Raw genomic sequence first — 19,559 nt, 5'->3', positions numbered from 1 at the left:
ACTCTCATCTGCAGCTCAGTTATTGGTGCAGTGCTACTGAAGTCCTATTGTTCTCCAAAAACATCTTATTATTCATCAGAATGCCACATCCCGCAACTGATACATCTAGACAAGAAATTTGTGCATACATTGTATGTATTTATAGTATTTCCTCATAGGACTACAAACCTAAATCTGGGAGCGAAATGAAAGAATTTGTTTCCTGTGCCATCATCTGCACCATTTCCTTTCTTCTATCCCCTAATCCTATGCTGCCCACCTCTGCACACTAATGTTCTGTTGTATGCTCAGACACCAGGAATAATTTGGGTATGTTATCAACCTCCCGAGGGGCAGTAGTGAGAACTTTGTTGACATCCATGACTTTTAGGTTGATATGTGAAATAGTTGTCTACCTAAATATATGTCTTACCTTACATTGTATAAGTCTGTAGGTCTCAATACTTCCTGAAGAAGCAGACCCTGTCTGTGAAACGCGTTGAACCATGAATTCAGACTCAACCTATAGGAAGTTTCTTTTCTCGATTTCATTTGTATGAGTTATGTTTGCCATGTAAGATTTTATATATGTTTTATAATATATTAAATAAAATCTAAATGATTTTTTACTTTTGGTTAAAAATTGAATGCCTTAAGAGTTTCTTTGTCACTTTGTTTCTCACGCTGTCAGCAAGCTCCTTGCACTGTAGTACGATTATTTGCCTCTTTGTGCCCCTTCTCCTTATACTAATTTAAACTTTGCTGTTGAGTGGTTGCAAGAGGCCGATACCAAGTCACCCTCAGCTACCTATACAGCTTGCACCCAGGAGTCTCAAATGCTGAAGATTTTAGTGGCAGTCGGCAAGAAAGCGAAGTCAAAGGGCCAAATTTATTACAGCTCTACAGGATTGTAGAAGACACATGTTCATCAGTGAACCTGGGGGATCCAGCAAACCTGAAATGGATCTGGTCCACGATTCAAAACATTTGCTAACAAATAGCAAATTACTTAAGAAAATGCATCCCAGGTTTGCTGGATCACCCAGCTTCACTGATGAAAGTGTATCCTCTCCAGCCTTGTAGAGCTTTAATAAACCAGGCCCTTTGTCAATACTCGAGGAGTGGAGGTCAACAGATGGAACTGGAGAGCTGTGGGGGATCCAGGAGATGTGTTTGCTTTAATGCAGATTTTTGCAGAATACTTTTAGGATTATGAAGGGAGTACAGGCAGCAGGAACCTCACATCTGACTAAAATTGATAAACCTTGACAGGTCAAATAAAAGTGCATATAAATCCTAACAAAGAACTTTTTTAGTTGGTTAAAAATACCATTAGAAAAATGTTGTTACATCTGTTCAATGAGTGCGGTTGGTTGGTCTTGTAATAAGTTCAGAGCTTTATGTCCTGTGCACACTTCCTGTGTTATCCCAAACATCCCCTTCAGATTTTATCTACAAAATGATTAGCTTCTGGCTATGTTGACACTGGCCATGAGGTTGCAGTACGTTTACTGTTTCCTCATGCCAGGGAACGGCTTTCTCTCAGGAGACGCCACATGTATGGATGGCAGCTCCATATGGAATTAATAGGGGCATTAATATTATTATTATTATTGCCAGCTGTCCTGACAGGTCCATGAGGGACCCCAATACAAGTGAGAAGAACACAGAGGGGGGCCACTTGCTCATTCTGCCCTCTTCCCTCTCCATAGGGGTGCTTTGTGTACGGTGCTCATTTGTTCATCTGTCACTCTATTGTCACTGGAAACGATCATAAAATATTTCCAACAACAAAAATTAAATGTGTGTATGCCAGCCATGCAAGTAAAGTGCGTTTCTGACATATCGGCAGATATTTTTTCTGTACTTGCAGTGTCTTTAGATAAAACACACAATAAAACAGATGCCAGCACGGCTGTAACAATTAATGATTGCGTTTTGGGAAAGAGTTTCTCTTCACTGAATGAACAATGGTTAAACTTTACAAATTTTAATTAAACCAAATCAAGACAGATTTGATTAATTTACAACTCTCCAGAAGATTTCATAAATAAAGATAAGAGAAGATGCAAATATAAGGGTATAATGTGACACATACAGAGAACAGTTTGTTCAATATTTTTGCATTAAAGGTTTTCATTTTCTGAAACTGGATAACAATTAAGGTTTACAAGAAAACTGAAGCAGAACTTTATATGTCCCAGACTTTACGATGGGCTGGAAAGATAAATCAACCACTGCTGTAATAAAATGCTTTTTATGATGAAGCAGACATGTTGTATTATTGGCCTCCAATAAACCACATTGAAGGCTCAGAGGCATTGCATGATTTACTAAAAGTGTTTTGTTTACTAAGCTCAGCGAATTATTAGTGTGCGAGGAACATTAGAATATGATAAAACTAAAGATAAATGCATCAGATATCTATAGGGCCCTGAGGTTATGGAGAATGTAGCAGCTCCAGCATGTTCTATACTCCCTGCAAGTCTGAACAATTTTCACAGACCTCCCACAGAGTTTAAAATATCATGTATAGAACAGGGCCCCGTGCGCCACTTGGTCCCCTACACTGACCGTATCGTGTCTCCTGCGGGCTATACACCGCCTTGCTTGCAGACGTGTGCTCAAGACCTAAACATTTCTTGCTCTCCAATGCAGGTAGAAAAACCTTTATCAACAACACCGTCCTCCTAAATTAGCTTCACTTACCAGGAAACTGGCCATAACCTTTTAACAAGATGATACAGAGTTCCTTCTGTCTTGCACTCCATATATCCAGAAATGCCAGACAAATGTTGGAGGTGCAATACAAATAGAGATCACTTGCACATTGTCTGTGAATGCCCGAGGGTTCGACCTTCCTGGGAGAGAGTGTATAACCTTATTATTATTAAACAGGATTTATATCGCGCCAACATATTATGCAGCGCTGTACATTAAATAGGGGTTGCAAATGACAGATACAGACAGTAACACAGGAGGAGGAGAGGGCCTGAAGAGCTTACAATCTAGGAGGTGGGGGAAGTATCACACAATAGGAGGGGAATATGGAATGGTGGGAAGTAGTGAGGGTTTAGGAGACAGAAGAAGACGGGTAGATGAGGTTGAAGCGTTGGGTTTTGAGAGCTCTTGTAAATGAGCAGAAGGAAGGAACAAGCCGCATAGGACAAGGAAGACCATTCTAGATAGTCGGGGCAGCTCTAGAAAAGTCTTGGAGTCTTGCGTGTGATGAGGTTATGAGTGAAGAAGTCATTAGTAGGTCATTGGAGGGATAAAGAGTGCGGCTAGGGGAGTATTTTTATATCAGGTCAGAAAGGTAAGTGGGACAGAAACTGTGGAGGGATTTCAAGGCAAAGCACAGGAGCTTGACTTTGATTCTAAGGTGAATTGGAAACCAATGAAGAAAACTACAAAAAGGCAGCAGAATAGGAGCGGTGGGAAGGATGGATAAGGCTGGCTGCAGCATTCTACCACATTTCTCAGACCATCCTATACCCTTTGAGGCAGGATCTCAACAGCTTTAAACAGAAAATCTATCGTAAGTCACCTTTGATCTGACTGATAGACACAGCAAGAGCATGCATCCCGATACTGTGGCATCAGCAGGGGAACCCCCACATAACACATTGGTTGGAACGCATGGACCAATTACGATTGATGGAAGACCTCAAAGCCTTGATGAGAAGCAGGGAGGATGCGACCAGGCAAAGATGGTTCTACTGGTCTAAGTTTATTAAATCTGAGGGTTATCTGCAGGCCCTTGTTTCTGATCCATGAACACAATGTGAGTCACTTGCACACATAAAGTAGGGAAGAGGAAAAACGTACCAACTAGCCCTTTCTCCCCTAAACCCCTAATAACCACAATATACCCCCCCAACCACCACCCCCTTGACAACTAATAATAAGAAGAAAATTGCTGGGTGAATTCACAGAGGTATATTATGGAATATTACACAATTTAGTGTATGAGGAAACACGAATGGCAGGAACGGATATGAGAGCTATAACTCCAAGGATGGAACCCTGTGGATGTTAACTGTGTGTTAAATGTTAATATTAGCTTCCATCCTTTGTTAATGGAACTTTGTTCCTTTTTATCTCTATTTGCTAACTCACTACTGGTGTTATTTTGACCTCATGTTCAATTCATCCAATAAAACTTCAAAAAAACTTCAATTAAAACTCACATTGCAAAGAACAGCCAATCGTTTGGGAGACAAGATGATTTTTGCTTGTAAATGTTTGGAGGGTTGAAGACACCACATCACAAAGATGAAGGAATTATCCTTTGCAATCATAATTATTTTACGTTTCTAGAACAGCCTAAACTTTTTCAGTAAATAAACCTATTTTAAAGAGGTAGGCATGGTCATCCAATCAGACTTTGGCTAGTTGATGAACATTGTGGCATTTATTTTTCTTTTCCTGGTTTAAGGTGAACATTGTTTTTGTTGACAGCACATTGCCTCTGTCGCACTGAAATCCCAAAACACATTGTCGATCCTGTCTGCTGGGCTACAAAATTACACCCCTTTCTGTTACTGTTCTGTTTCTATTCTGTTACTAACCGCCTCATCACACACACATGTAGGGAAAGGGCTCTTGGGAAATAGAGTTCTGGTGGTGTGTCTAGGTTTTAGGATCTGAAATCTTAGATCTGACGCTCTTGCAATAATTTACATGTCTGGTGATGTAAAAAAAAAAAATAATTGAAAGACAACATTTTTTTTGTGACACAAACCGGGTAGAAAGAAAAAATATGAATGCTGGGAATGGTCTGGTGAAAGGGGGAGAAAAGTACGCCTGGGGCAAAGGTAGGTAATGCCTGGACATAGTCTTTAATTGCAGCAACTATAAAGTAGAGAAATGTAACTCACCCAAGGCTCATTAACCTCCCTAGGGGTTCATTTCTTTCCGGTTTTATATGTCTAAAAGCGGTACATTGTTTTTCATGAAAATTTATTTTACAGTATAATATAATAGTATGAGTATAATAAAGTTTGAAACACAAAATCATGTAAAAACAATAAATTAAACATATTTAAAAAAAAATTTTCATACTATTATATATACTGTAAAATAAATGTTCTTGAAAACAATGTACTGGTTTTACACATATAAATCCAATGTATTGCATTCCATATAGTTATTTTGTATTGAATGCAATACAAATGGATTTTGAATTTCCTGCCCCCGCCTTGCCGGCAACGTACACACGCACCAACGTCAGCAGGAACTCCTCCGGTGACCCATCTGGTGCAGAAGCCAGCTGGAGGAAGAAGAAAGAAGACGGAGATCACGGCGATGGATGGCGCACGATGCCGGCGGATCAGGTGAGCGTTGTATTTACTTACCTCCCAAAGGTTTACCTAACCCAAGTGTGACTCGGGGTTACCGCTTTTAGCAACTTTGTTCTACCCCAAGTCACATTCGGGGTTACCGCTAGAGAGGTTAAGTAAATACATACAAAAACTTTGTTAACTTGTTTAGAATCATGGCGAACATTTTGTTTTTCTCGGCCTTTAAATTCAGTAAGCCACATTAAATGTTGATAGATGTGACCCACTAAGGTCTGGTAAGGGAACATACACAATGGCTTGACCTGCTTAGCATTGAGACAGCCATTTTGTTTCCATGGTCCTTACCCTTAATAAACTATCATACTTTGTCATACAGAAAACCAAACTTTATTTTTCAAAATTAAAGTAACTAAGGTGTCTCCAGCTTTACCAATGGGCAAAATTGCGGCGATCCCATGGAGAACTTACAGCATGCCGTGTACTACCATGCGTACAAAGTAAGACTTACTTCCAGCAATTCATCTCCAACTTGGATTCTCCCATCTCTTGCAGCCGGCCCATCTGGATTTATGGCTACCACAAAGATGCTCATCCGTGATCGGTCCTTATTACCCGCCAAACTGAGGCCAAGTCCATTTTTATCCTTCTCTAGCTCAACAATGTGCAGCTCCCCCGGAAGGTCAGCATATCTCTGCCTTATTTTCTCTACAGAGACAAAAAGGAAACATAACAGGTCAACAAAAAATTAGTTTTGATAATCATCAGAAACCACAGCAAACTTTTCTAAATCAGTTTTTCGAGCAGATATGATTTTAGTTATTCCCTACGTACAGTTCCTGAGTTATGATCACTATTATAGTTAACTTTGTACGTGCATGTGGTTTGTACTAAAACGTAAGCACCATTGAAGTGAAGGGTAATACATCTTCAGTGGGAAGTAATATAAGGCACACTGTGGTATAGATCTACTGAACAGTATTGGTCAGGTAGCATTGTTTCTTCAGAAATACTAAAGCTACGTACACACGTCAAATTTTTCTCGCCCGATAATCGGCATCGACCAGATATCGGGTAAGAATCTGCCGTGTACAGCCCATGTCGTTCATCGTCTGTGGATCCGTCCTGGCGGATCCACGAACGATGAACGACCAGTGATCCTAATGCAAGGGAAGCGGGAGAGCGCGCAGTAGGGTGCCGCTCCGTCGCTCTCCCCCTTCCCTCTCCATAGAGCAGAACGGTGCTGTATGTACAGCACTCGATCATGCATCTTGTGGTTCTTGGAAAGGATTGTGAAAGATCTATTCCAACGACAAGAATTGCATGTGTGTATGCGGCTTTAGAGTATGATTTTCTTGTGTACTCCTTGTCTGGATTGTCGTGGTAGAGAATCCAGCAGTAGTCAGCCATCAATACTTTCATTCCAGAAACCTTGGTAGCGGTGCTCCATTAGCTGAATGTCCTGGTGAAAATGTTCCCCTTGTTCGTCACTCACCATGCCGAGATTTTCCAGGAAGAATTCTAGATGCGAGTGCAAGAAATGTGTTTTTAATGACATGCAACAACCCAGTTTCTGGTATGAATCAAGCAGATTCTGAACTCCTTCCTTGTATGAAGGAGACTTACGGTTGCCCAGAAAATTTTCCCAAGCTTCTAGCTCAGCTGCTGAGAGAGACTGTTTGAAAACATCATCCTGCAAAACAGACGATCTGTGGCCCTATAAATAACCCTTCCTTCATTTTTGCAGTGAATATGTTTGGAATATGTTTTCTCAACAAGTTAGGGAAAACCCACGGAGTTTGATTTACCCATGGCCTTTACAATGTTCTTCCTCAAGCCTAACATGATATGGAGAGGTGGCAGAAATATTTTATGTGGATCAACCAGAGGCAACTCAAGCGCATTCCTCATCACCTTCTACAGAAGCAAGTCCATCATGTGGCAGTACTAAAACAGGCAATGAATCGTCATGGGGAACAGGCCTAATTGCAGAATCGAGGCCTAATTAGCAGTCAATTAGATGGTCTTGCAGTTCTCTACACACCATTAGCATTTGAATTGGCTACCAAATTTTCACTACTCCTGGAAGTTGTCTAGCAAAACTCCCTCCATGTGAGGGCACCTCATTGCCCCTTCCTCTTCTGGAAGCCCCAAATAAATTGTCTGTCGGCCCAGGTTCCCTGCCCCACCAACACTTCTCTACATAACCTACTACCGGTATGTAGCGGTTAGAGAAACCGTAAAGGGCATTACTACAGGCTATCACTTGAGTTAGATCGCCAAGTCTGCGGGGGCTGCCAACGCCATATGCAAGATTGCGGAGGCCAGCGGCCATCTCAGGGCTTTTGGAGGTTTATCCAAAAAGGTTTTTAGATGATGGTGGCCAGCAACAGTCTAAGGGATCTTGGAGGTTTATACAAGGGAGGCTTTTAGATGGCCAGCAGCATTCTCAGTTTTTTTTTAAGTTTACGCAATCTGGGTTTTTAGATGGGGGTGGTCAGTGACCCCAGCAGCAGTCTCAAGGCTGTTGGAGGTTTATACAAGGGAAACTTTTAGATGTCAGGGGCCAGCAGCAGTCTCTGGGCTTTTGGAGGTTTATAGAATGGAAGCTTTTAGATGGCCGAGGGCAGCAGCAGTCTCAGGCTTTTTTGAGGTTTACGCAAGTGAAGCTTTTAGATGGTGGTGGTCAGCAGAAGTCTCAGGGCTCTTGGAGGTTTATACAAGGGAGGCTTTTAGATGGCTGAAGCCAGCAGCAGTTTCAGAGGTTTAACGGACTGGTATGGAAATGGAAATTCAAGCAACGGACACAGTCTAATGCCAATTTGGGGCTAAGCCAATAAACCTAACTGCATGTTTTTGGAATGTGGAAGGAAACCCACGCAAACATCGGGAGAACTTGCAACCTCCGTGCAGAGTCATGGCTCAGATTCGAACCTGGGACCCAGCGCTGCAAAGGCCAGAGTATTAACCTCTGAGCCACCGTGCTGCCATTTGGGCACTCAAGGACAGCCACATTTACATCATACAAATGCAGGATCCCCTTGCTAGTAAGAAATGCTGTCAAGTAATTGTGCCTTGCTCTTCCTCAGCCCAAATCTACAAGTCAGGACTGACTGAGCAATGTACTGATATTGTATCTCAGCAGCTGTTGATCAGTGAGGGACTTTGGTAAATTTTCTATATCTACCAGTGGGATAAACGATGGGCTATACAGAAGGAAAATGATATGTTCCTCTCTCAGACGTACTGACAAATGAGATTTTGCTAGCACAGTAACGCAGCATTTCACCCTGACTTATGACCACCGTCAACTAACAATTTACCTTGTAATTGCAAAGAACTAAAGCACTGTAAAAATTTAGCAATCCTTCGGATCAATATCCCGGCCTGCCACGGATACCAGTAAACGCCACTTAACACTACTCAAGGTCTCCCGCAAATGGCTGTTGCTATGGTTATGGAGGTCGAACAGGTAAAATAAAAAAAATATACGTTGAAGGATGGAGGTATTAAAATAATGAGAAGATGTAATTCGCTTTTATATTAAATGCCAGAATCTCAGAGAAAGCAATGCATTTTATTCTTTGATGAACAGAAGGTTGACATTGAGTCTGAAAGGCTCTCTGTGGTGTCATCTGGGGGCAATGAAATGGACGGGATGTTAACAGAGGCAGGAATGCATGATGGCAGCTGGTGTACAGAAAATCAATTCAATTTCCCAAGAAGGCCTCATCAAGACATAAAGGCCATACGCTCCAATAGAAAGGAAAGTCTGCACAAAATGACTGCACAAAATCACACAAAAAGCCAAGCATCAAATTTCAGGCAGTAAAAGACACAAAATAATCCAGCTCTTTTTCTGTTAATGCACATTTAAATGTGTGTATTTTTAAGCATGCAGTGGAATTTCTAACCTTTGATCTGCTATAAGTCTCCTGCTGAAACAGTGGTGCAAGGAGTATGCTGATAGAGGGAGATAGAAAAGTGATGGAGACAAGCTCATCAGTCTGCTCCTTCTCATTTTACTGTCCAGTCACAGGCTGGGGAATGAACAAGGCCTGTTAAAATTTACTGAGTTTTTTGTTTTTTTACTTGTGTGCTTAGCTATAAACTGTAACAAGCACTTTGCAACTGAATGCAAAGAAATACCATTTATACCCGAGTATAACCCAAGATTTTTCCTCCTCGAATGCCATTAGAAAAATAAGTTGTTTATGTGATGGTCACACCAGTAGATGGCGATTTGTCCTCATGTAAAATATTGCTATTTGACATGAGACTTGAGTTTGTTACACACTATACATGAGGACACAGCACCATCTACTGGTGGCCAACAATAATGCATTAGGATTATTGAATTAAGAATATAGTTTGCTACCTTTTGTACTTGGGACATAATTAGGAACTGAAGTCACTGCTCCCCCAAGGAGAGGAAGAATTATTGAAGGAGCTGTACAGAGAAGTGATTGCTGAGCTTCATTGCCCTGCATGGATGCAGAGTCATGTGACAGGGACTCTAAATAATATTTTAGTCTTATCCAAAAGAGAGCCCTTATACCTGCACATCAGAAAAGTTATATGTAAATACATTGTAATATTTATATGACTTGTGGCAAATCAATACAATTATCCATTGATATTCAGAGCTGAAATTACAGGCAAATCTCATCTATCCTGGAACCAGAAAGAGTTAAGATTTGTATATAATGTGAACATCACTTGCTTATATCTCTGCACATGCTTTTGCTATTCAGGAACATCTACTTGAGCATTTTTCATGATCTGTCTATACCCTCAAGATGTGCAATAGGTTTACTTGCAGCTATTTCAATAAAGGTGACAAATTGAACTGTTGTGGGTTTGGTGAAGGTTTCTACACATAACACAACAGCCATCAGTATTACAGCTGACAGGCAGCAGCAGAACAGGCAGCTAAAATGATGACTTTGACCAAAGCACCAAAGCAGTGCAGCTATGGCCGCAAACAACTCATATAATATAGGAAAGATTAATTGGTCCACATAAAATACATATTAGCTGCAAAGCCAGAAAGGTGAAATTACTGAAAAGTCTAAGTCTTTTCATGCCGATGACATCAATGAAAATGCAGCCTATCTATTCACTATAGACAAGTGGCATCTGTGGGAAAACTTATCCTATTTGTTTTCTAAAGACCTCTTCGACTACACAGCCCATCCATTTCCTAGAGAATAATGACACTGCTGAGAATGTAGCTTATACATTCAATGTAGAATGGGGACATCAGAAGCCTAAACTTTCTCTAGAGAGTGGTGGCATCACCCAGAATTAATATTATTATCATCATTAAACAGGATTTATATAGCGCCAACATATTACGCAGCACTGTGCGGCCTATCCGTTTTGTAGAGAGCGGTGACATCACCAAGAAGGCGGCCCATCCGTTCTCTAGAGAGCAGTGACATCACCAAGAAGGCGGCCCCTCCGTTCTCTAGAGAGCAGCGACATCACTATATTACACACACACAATTGCATGTATACATCTATATGTTCCATATGAGTGTTTAGCTGCAGGGCTGGTGTTTAAGTCTTGCTCCGACTCTGCAGTCCCCAGGTGGGAAGATGAATGTTAAAACAATTCTGTGTTCCATATTTCTCAGCATGATTTATTTCCCTCCTGAATGTAGGAAATGCAGAAATGTAATTGTATCTCTGTATTATTGATGATAGTCTAAATAACTGCAGCGAACCAAGCTTCCACCCGCACACACACACACACACACACACACACACACACAGCTGCAGTAAAAGTGCCACTTTGCGGAAACAAACCCCCAGATAATTCATGAACGGGAGGTAGTGTGTAGAAAGCACCTGTCCAACGTGTCCATATTCTACCGAACCAAGATGACCTGACAGCGATAAAACGTCAGAGTCCGGGGCCATAATAAGCAATGCATCCTATTGTAACAAGATAATTAAATCCTGTAGAGGACATGACACTTTTTCATGTTGTCTGCAGAGTAATTTGTGATTTCCAGGCCCTAGAGGGGATATCAGCACAAAGCTGAGCTCTATTGATCTCTCTGGAGAGGAGATGAGGGGAGGTAACAAACTCTTTATTTTATCCGCCTGCAATGAAATCTGCGGTCAGAGCTGCCTCGGTGGTTAGCTTGAGGTCTTACACTATGGGGACTTAATCATTTCTGTGACTTGGAAAACTACAGCAAGCGTGCGAGGGATTTAAAGCACATTTTCACTTTTGCAAAGCCATCTGTAATTGCAGAACGGAGCCCGAGGGAGATGTTTATAAAATAAAATCCTTTTTGCGAATTGTACAGTATCCTACATACAGTTCCACATGTAAAGCCTAAAGGACACAGTTAAAAATCCAAAATACCAAAGCAACTGTGACAGCGGGGAAGCCTCTGAAGCTTGTGTGCCCCCCCCCACCTTGCCCCTGCTCATAATGTGTGGTAGGTTTGGCAAACATCTCTATGTGCCAGTGTAATTGGAAAACAAGTTATGATTTTAAGTAAAGGAACATAGGCCCTTTCACACCCAGTATGTGAAATTATGCAGCTGGCAGCTCCCGGGCATACAGCAGGTAACCAGATTTGCAAGCAGCTGTTGCCTTGGGCCTCTTGAGCAAGAGCCCGAACCAGCAATGGCGACCTCTTGAGCAAGAGCCCGACCCAGCAATGGCGACCTCCTGTGCAAGAGCCCGACCCAGCAATGGCAACCTCCTGAGCAAGAGCCCGACCCAGCAATGGCAACCTCCTGTGCAAGAGCCCGACCCAGCAATGGCAACCTCCTGAGCAAGAGCCCGACCCAGCAATGGACCCAGCAATGGCGACCTCTTGAGCAAGAGCCCGACCCAGCAATGGCGACCTCTTGAGCAAGAGCCCGACCCATTATGATTATAACAATGCCATTGGGTTGATATTACATCCTAACGGTCACTTTTGTTACTGCATTCACAGGACTGTTGTGAATATTTATACTTTGTATGTGCCTTAAAAAAACTATTCGTTTGCCACAAAAAAAAAAAAAAAAAAAAAACTTCTTTTCTTTGCATATTGTTCTATTGTTTACCCTTACACATGCTTAAAGCCTCAACTGAGGGCAAAACCCATAACATGCCCAATGTTTTGAAACAAGATGTTCAACAAGTTTGTGCAGATGTGATGATCAGGTGTTCATAAACCTTTGGCTATAAAGTGTAGAAGCTGCCGATTTCCTATAAGCAAATAGGTTTGGTTTATCCAAAAATCAGAGGAATCTTGGTGTCATCTCTGGATAGGCAGATTAGAGGCAAGCAAGGTGAATTTCCATAAGGTGAATTTCAAAATAAAGTGAATTTCCATAGAATGCCGAGGTCCATTTGAGGAATCGTTCATTACAAGGTGGTCCTTGAGTCGCGTACACTCTTAATGGGCATTAATGTTTTCCCAGCACACTCTTGTGCATTTACATAATTTAAAGTACTCGAATTTATCTCTCACAAGCAGAAACTCCTTGAACGTGTCAAGATTTACCCTAGGGAATTCATGCACTGCAGACCAAAAAAAAAAAATCTCAAGCATTTCCAAATTAAATTCTGTCTCGTTACAAACTCCCAGCTACAATGCCACAAACATTTCTTGTATCGCGTTTCACGCTAATCATATTGCATCTCAACACAAATGACATTCTGTCCCTCTGCTCATTTAAAAGAAGAGATTGGTTAGCAATGTCTGAACCGACAACACACATAGAGTCACAGGGGAACCTTGAAAGGCAAACACTTTTAGAGACAATTATTTAAAATGGGCAGCAAACACAATAAAAGGAGAGATAAAGCTATTATATGCTGTACTCAGAATGTCCACTTAAGTGAATTTTCTCTACAGTTTCCATAAATCATTTCTAGATCAGATCAGAGTTGAGACCAGAGAGGCTTGTCCATTTACATTTTTAGACAGATTTAGATGGGCGGAGACTAGATTCACCAAAGTGAATCATTATAGCTTAGAATTGGGTATTCTCAAAGAACCACGTTAACAGTGATTAAAGGAATATACAAAGAAAAGGATACGAGGATGCAAGAAAAGAAATGTGAACCGGTACCTGGGAATCCAGCTTGCACCATTGTAAGGACAGAAGCACTTCATAGAGCCAAGCACTGCTCAGAGACTCCTCTACTCCGCACGGAGCTGAAATCTTGGCTCCGCATGCATTTCCAGGCAGGATTTTCTCCGTTGACCTTGGGCCTATTCACGTTTCCCAGGACGGTGCTTCATTTGTGCTGAGGGATGTGATCAATGACGGGGATTTGGAGCGGAGAAGCAGGAGCCGAGGCTCACATCTGTCAGCAGATGGGCTCTGACTACAAAACTACGTGTGAATGGAGAAAGTGGCGAGGCACACAGACTGCATTCTGAACTGGATTAGACAACGTGTGCGAGAAAAGGCACAGACACCCGCTATTTAATGTACAGCGCTGTGTAATATGTTGGCGCTATAAAAATCCTGTTTAATAATAATCCAGAAATGTGTTTCATGGTAAAACACTACAGCACCAACAGGGTGACACAGACTCACTCAAAGATTTACTACATGATTCCTTTTACAAGTATTTGTTATCCCTGGGATTCTACTTCGAGCTGGGCAGCATTGCACCTTTATTATTATTATTAATATTAATAAACGGGGTTTATATAGCGCCAACATATTACGCAGTGCTGTACATTAAATAGGGGCTTACAGAGCAGCTTCAATGTACCACAATGAATAGGATACAAACGCTGCAAAAAAATAAAGTAAAACCCTAATTGGATGAAAATTTGCTATAGTATTGTAATATTATTTATATTATAGAGTACTTAAATAACACCAACATATTACGCAGCGCTGTACAAAGTCCATAGCCATGTCACTAGCTGTTCCTCAAAGGGGCTCACAATCTAATACCCCTACCATAGTCATATGTCATTATTACAGTCTAAGGTCAGTTTTTTGGTGGAAGATAATTAATCTAACTGCATGTTTGTGGACGTGTATAGAACAAATTTCTTGTATGTGACAATATACAGATTTTTTTTTTTTAATGCTTTTTGCATCTCAGTGCTGCTGCATGCTCAAGCATCAGCCGCAAATTATTGCTGTAAACTAGATACCTGATAGGGACCATCTGTTCTAAAAGCATTGGGTCCTGGGCAAATAAATGAGGGTCTCAAATGCACAGCATTCAAGCACAGTGTGCACCCTGCTATTCTATCAGGTGGATCTTTGTAGGGGTCCTCGGTCATTGCCCATTTTGCCCTAATTTGAAACTGACCCTGATGGCAGCTGTGAGCTGTGACTGCAATGTGAGTCAGTTTAAAGTCTTCATGTAAAAGGAGATAGGGATAAAGCAATGTCACACCTGAACAAGAATCTTTTAAATGGCAGGATCACCAGGTATTACATTAACAAAAGCTGCATTAACAAAAGCTGAAAGACTGAAAATGACTTTAAAATGATTGAGACCCTGTTATTATCACTCTGGCTTTTGCAGCGCTAGGTCCCAGGTTCGAATCTCGGCCAAACACTATCTGCATGGAGTTTGCAGGTTCCCCCGCGTTTTTGTGGGTTTCCTCCGGGTACTCTTGTTTCCTCCCACATTCCAAAAACATGCAGTTAGGTAATTGGCTTCTCCCAAAACTTGACCTCAGACTGTGATAATGACATATGACTGAGGTAGGGACATTAGATTGTGAGCTCCTTTAAGGGACAGCTACTAACATGACTATGGACTTGTACAGCGCTAGGTAATATGCTGTCGCTATATAAATACTATACTATACACGCTAAATATAATAAATAATAAAAAATAATTATAATAATGCTGCAAACTAAACACAAGCAGAAAATGTGTATTTACGGAATCCTTGCCCACTGCAGTGATTTGATGTTAAGTAAATATATTAAAGTTATAATCTTGCTGCAAAATCACCAATGCTGGGACTGTTTTAGGGCTGTAATAACAAGCCAAAGAAAAAAAGCAAACATTTACTTTGCTGAAATGTTGTCTGCTTAGATCTCAGTAGGGTACATTAAAAAACACCGGTTGTACAAGGTTTCCATCTACTGGTGTATGAAGTCCCTGTATGCTGCAGTCCATAAACTACAGTCCTTGAACCCATAAATATGATTTAAACACTGCCAAGTGAATGCGTTACAAAAATGTCAACAATAAGGATAGTTTGGATGAACATTTTTCTTACATATGCTTCTTTGCACACAATACAGATAGAGATGAGGTAACAGTAGAAGGGAAAGAAGGGTGCAGGGGTAATTAAAAACTTAGTATGCAACAGAGTGCAGGGGTCAGTGGTAACCAGTGCAGAATGCAGGCGTCAGTAGCATATAATGCAGAGCCAAGGTTAGTCATTTGTAACACAGAATGCAGAAATCAGCAGTATGTAACATTAAGTGCTGAGTTTACTAGTATGTAATGCAGACCACCAAGGGCAGAAGTATGTAATTCACAGTTCAGAGGTCAGGTATTTTGGAACCCAGATTGCAGGGGTCTGTGCAATATCGACTGCATAGGTCAGTAGCTGGTGATGCAGGGGTGAGTAGTATGAAACAGAATGCAGAGGTCAAAGAGTAGAAAACTCAGAGTGCAGGGGGCATAGTATCTAAAGTCTTTGGTCGCTCTGTCACCTGGGGGTAATGTGTGAGACAGCCATCGTCAGTGCTGGCAGTAACCCCCCCCATGAGTCTGGAGTAATGCACCTTGGGTGTCCACACAGACACCATCCCAAAGAGTGCCCCTGGGAGAAAGTAGCTGGAAGATGATAGGAGTGGCAGCAGTAGGGGTCAAAAATGGTTATTTTGTAAAGGGGTAAAAAATGGTCAGCATCACTGGAGAACGAACCAACAGTCATTAGGTGCACTTTCATACTTACACATCATGGCAAACACTCAAGAGCAGTGGTCCCCAACCCCCGGACCAGTGCCCGTCCATGGCTGGTGGGTTGGGGGCTAAGGGTGATGGGAGGTGGAGGCGCCGGCAGCCCTCCTTGAACTGGCGGCAGCACTCCTCGCACTGTTTGCACAGGAGCGGCAGAGTGGTGTATGTGGGGCTTGCACTTCTCTGCCTTTCCCTGTGGCTCTGCCGCATGACAGCAACCCAGCTTTCATACGCTGCTCAACTGCCTTTAGCTGGCACCATTTATCTACCATCCCTTTGCTATTCCACTGACTTCTCGCCACTCCAAGTTTTGTATTTCTATACAGATAATGGGAATATCCAGGCTTCCTTCTCTCCCATGTGACCATCCTCACACCAGGCAAACTGGCCATAGGGGCAAGGGTGGTAAGGCAGGACAAGCGTCACATGTTTGCCCATAACTCAATGTAATGAGTATTTCTCTAGGTTGTCACAAATGATCAGACAACACACCCTGCCTTCGGTAAGGTGAACAAAACTTCATGAACAATTATAAAGACAATGTGTTATTCAACTATAAATTCAATAACGGTCTCCTATTATTATGCTCCATATTGCCGGTAATTCACCATCTATATTGCTGTCTGCAGTGACATCTAGTGGCATGATCAGAATATATACACTTATAGAAAAATATGCTTTTTGTGTAATAAAAAAAATGTTATGCCACTTTTTATACTTGTTTGATTCAATGCCAGTAGCCATTTTCATCATTCATATACAGCACATGCCCTCAGTAAGGGAACAATGCAGATGAAGCAATGTACTTGGAATAATGGAGACAAGAAAAGTATGAACACATTTCTTTAGTTATACAGTACATGTTATTTACTTATTCATGCCAGCTAACCCTGAGCTAAATGGGAGAGCAGAAAAATGTAATAGGACATGAATGATAATGTCTGCACCTATAGAGAGCTTTACCTGCAAATTGCCTGACAGCAAGAAAAAAACAAAAAAAACAAAAAACAATAAAAGTAGTAAACCTGCTTTATTTGTAGGAGGTTCTACCTTTTGACCACCTAAACAAAGAATGCAAAATGTTCATGCAAAAAACACACACACACACACACACACACACACACACCTTGGTATGTCCTTAATCCTTTCCAAATCTTTGGACTTATACCAAACAAATATTTCCCATAAGAAATAAAAGGAAAATGATTAATCTGTTCCCATGGAAAAAAATCCTATTGTTATTGGCATATTATACATTGATGGGGCTGTATGAAATAATTTAAACACTGCTTAATGTTACAATACAAAAGCATTTAGATGAAATAAATCACTTTACCTTGCTAAGAAGAGTTGAGTGCCTACTAGGATGGTGCTGAGAAGGGAGGAGGAGATGTTATGTAATTCAAAGAGAGTTATAGCGCGGGTTGTTCACTGAATGGTAGCAACTGGCATACCGACGCTCTTAAATAAGGGTAGCGCGCGGTGTTATGACTCATTTTGACCCATACAAGTTCTAGCACAAAGGTTGTATACCAAGCAAAATTTTTCATGTCCAAACAGGACTTATACAAAAGTGGACGTATACCAAGGTACCACTGTGTATGTATGTATGTATATATATATATATATATATATATATATATATATATATATATATATATACATACACACACATACACACACACACCATTACGTTATAGTTTAAATTGCAACTATTTTAAATACATAATGTATTGCAATTCATCTCGAAATGAGGTGAAGTCAGTCTGGCTTTGCTTCTTTGCTTCAGTGCACATGTGCTCATTCATTGTCCACTCAGCATGTTGGGGGTCCATTTTGGACCAAGTTGCACTACCACAGTATTAGAGTTTAAAATTTTGTGCTACCTGGCAGCAGCTTCTAAATCACAAAACTTGCTGAAAAGAATTTTAATATTATCATTATCCAGTATTTATATAGCACCAACACTTTAGGCAGTGCTGTACAAAGTCCATAGTCATGCCGCTAGCTGTCCCTCAATGGAGCTCACAATCTAATGTCCCAACCATAGTCATATGACATTACTACAGTCTAAGGCCAATTTGGGGGAAGCCAATTAACCTAACTGCATGTTTTTGGAATGTGGGAGGAAACCGGAGTACCCGGGGGAAACCAACGCAAACACGGGGAGAACTTACAAACTCCATGCAGATCGTGTCCTGGTGGAGATTCAAACCTGGGACCCAGCGCTGCAAAGCCCAGAGTGCTAACCACTGAGCCACTGTGCTATCAAAATTTTAAAAGGCAAAGCAAATATTATGTATTTATTTAAGTCATTTGTTTAAATGGCCTGTTAAAAAGCTCGTACCCCACTACAAAAAAAATCAACTCTTACCATCACTGTTGTCGTCTTCTTCAACTTGTGCCATGTTCTCTTTATATGGAGGTGGCAGCTTCATTGGTGGTGGAGGACCTGCAGTCACAGGAGACACACTCTGTACAGAGGAAGAAAGAATAATTTGAGACTCTATGCATTTCAGTGTAAATGGTGTAGAAATGTAAGTTACAGATTGAACTATACAGAGATCATCAGGTTTTCAAAACAGACAGTTCCTTCACTTTATGCGATTGCTACCTAGTGTGGTATTTGTAGTTCCACAACAGCTACCAGATAAAGGATTTTACGTCACAATCTAAGAAGGTTAAAACCATTACATAATTAGTTAGGAGTACCTGTCACTGCTTCCCTGCATAGACATTACAAAGCCTTACTGCTGCATGATCTTGAACATAGTGCTATAGATGTCACTATTCTAGTCCCCAAGGTAATTAAACGAGAGATAGGTAACTACTCCTAATTATGAGCATCAACAAATTGAAAAATTACATTAAGCTGTTAATGCCCCACTACCAAATAAAGGAATGTATTAGGATTTACCTTGCACAGCTGCAGGCACCGGGCGCAGTAAAACTGCTGTGTATCTGACAGGTTCAGCATTGTGTGTTTTATCAACAAGAAGTAAAGCATACACACATCACAGGGCTCGCATTTCAGGAGATATCACTTAGCCATTAGTAGTTACATTTAGAAATACAAATAATAGATTTGATTTAATTATGCACTCAGCATCCTATCTGCTAATGGCAAAATGCACTTATGGAAAAGCACAAATTTCATAAAAAAAAAAAAAAAAGCCATCAAGACATTTGTATATAAATGCAAAACTGGTGGATTAAAAGGAGGTGAACTAGTGAAAAATGTCCATTTGCAAAATAAAAGATACACAGCGGGATTATTCATATTTTTAAAAGTGCTCTGTACTTTTCAATTCTGGTCTGCAAAGCCAAAAATAAAAATTTGCCAATGTGTATTTTCAGTGAAT

The 19,559-nt window shown here is 41.0% G+C and overlaps 1 protein-coding gene across 1 annotated transcript in view; it reads right to left on the bottom strand.

Annotated features, from left to right (window-relative positions):
* PATJ (PATJ crumbs cell polarity complex component) overlaps window positions 1–19,559 on the bottom strand; it is a 111,973-nt gene that overhangs the window by 46,930 nt on the left and 45,484 nt on the right. Inside the window, exons 27-28 of the mRNA XM_072419386.1 lie at window positions 18,572–18,701; window positions 5,791–5,987 (exon numbers count right to left, since the gene is read on the bottom strand). Of these exons, the coding sequence (XP_072275487.1) occupies window positions 5,791–5,987; window positions 18,572–18,701 (327 nt within the window). The remainder of the gene's footprint in view (window positions 1–5,790; window positions 5,988–18,571; window positions 18,702–19,559) is intronic.

The sequence above is a fragment of the Pyxicephalus adspersus genome, chromosome 8 (assembly GCF_032062135.1).
Source record: "Pyxicephalus adspersus chromosome 8, UCB_Pads_2.0, whole genome shotgun sequence".
NCBI lineage: Eukaryota > Metazoa > Chordata > Amphibia > Anura > Pyxicephalidae > Pyxicephalus > Pyxicephalus adspersus.
The sequence above is the reverse complement of the archived record's forward strand: the minus strand, read 5'-3'. Positions and strand labels throughout refer to the sequence as shown.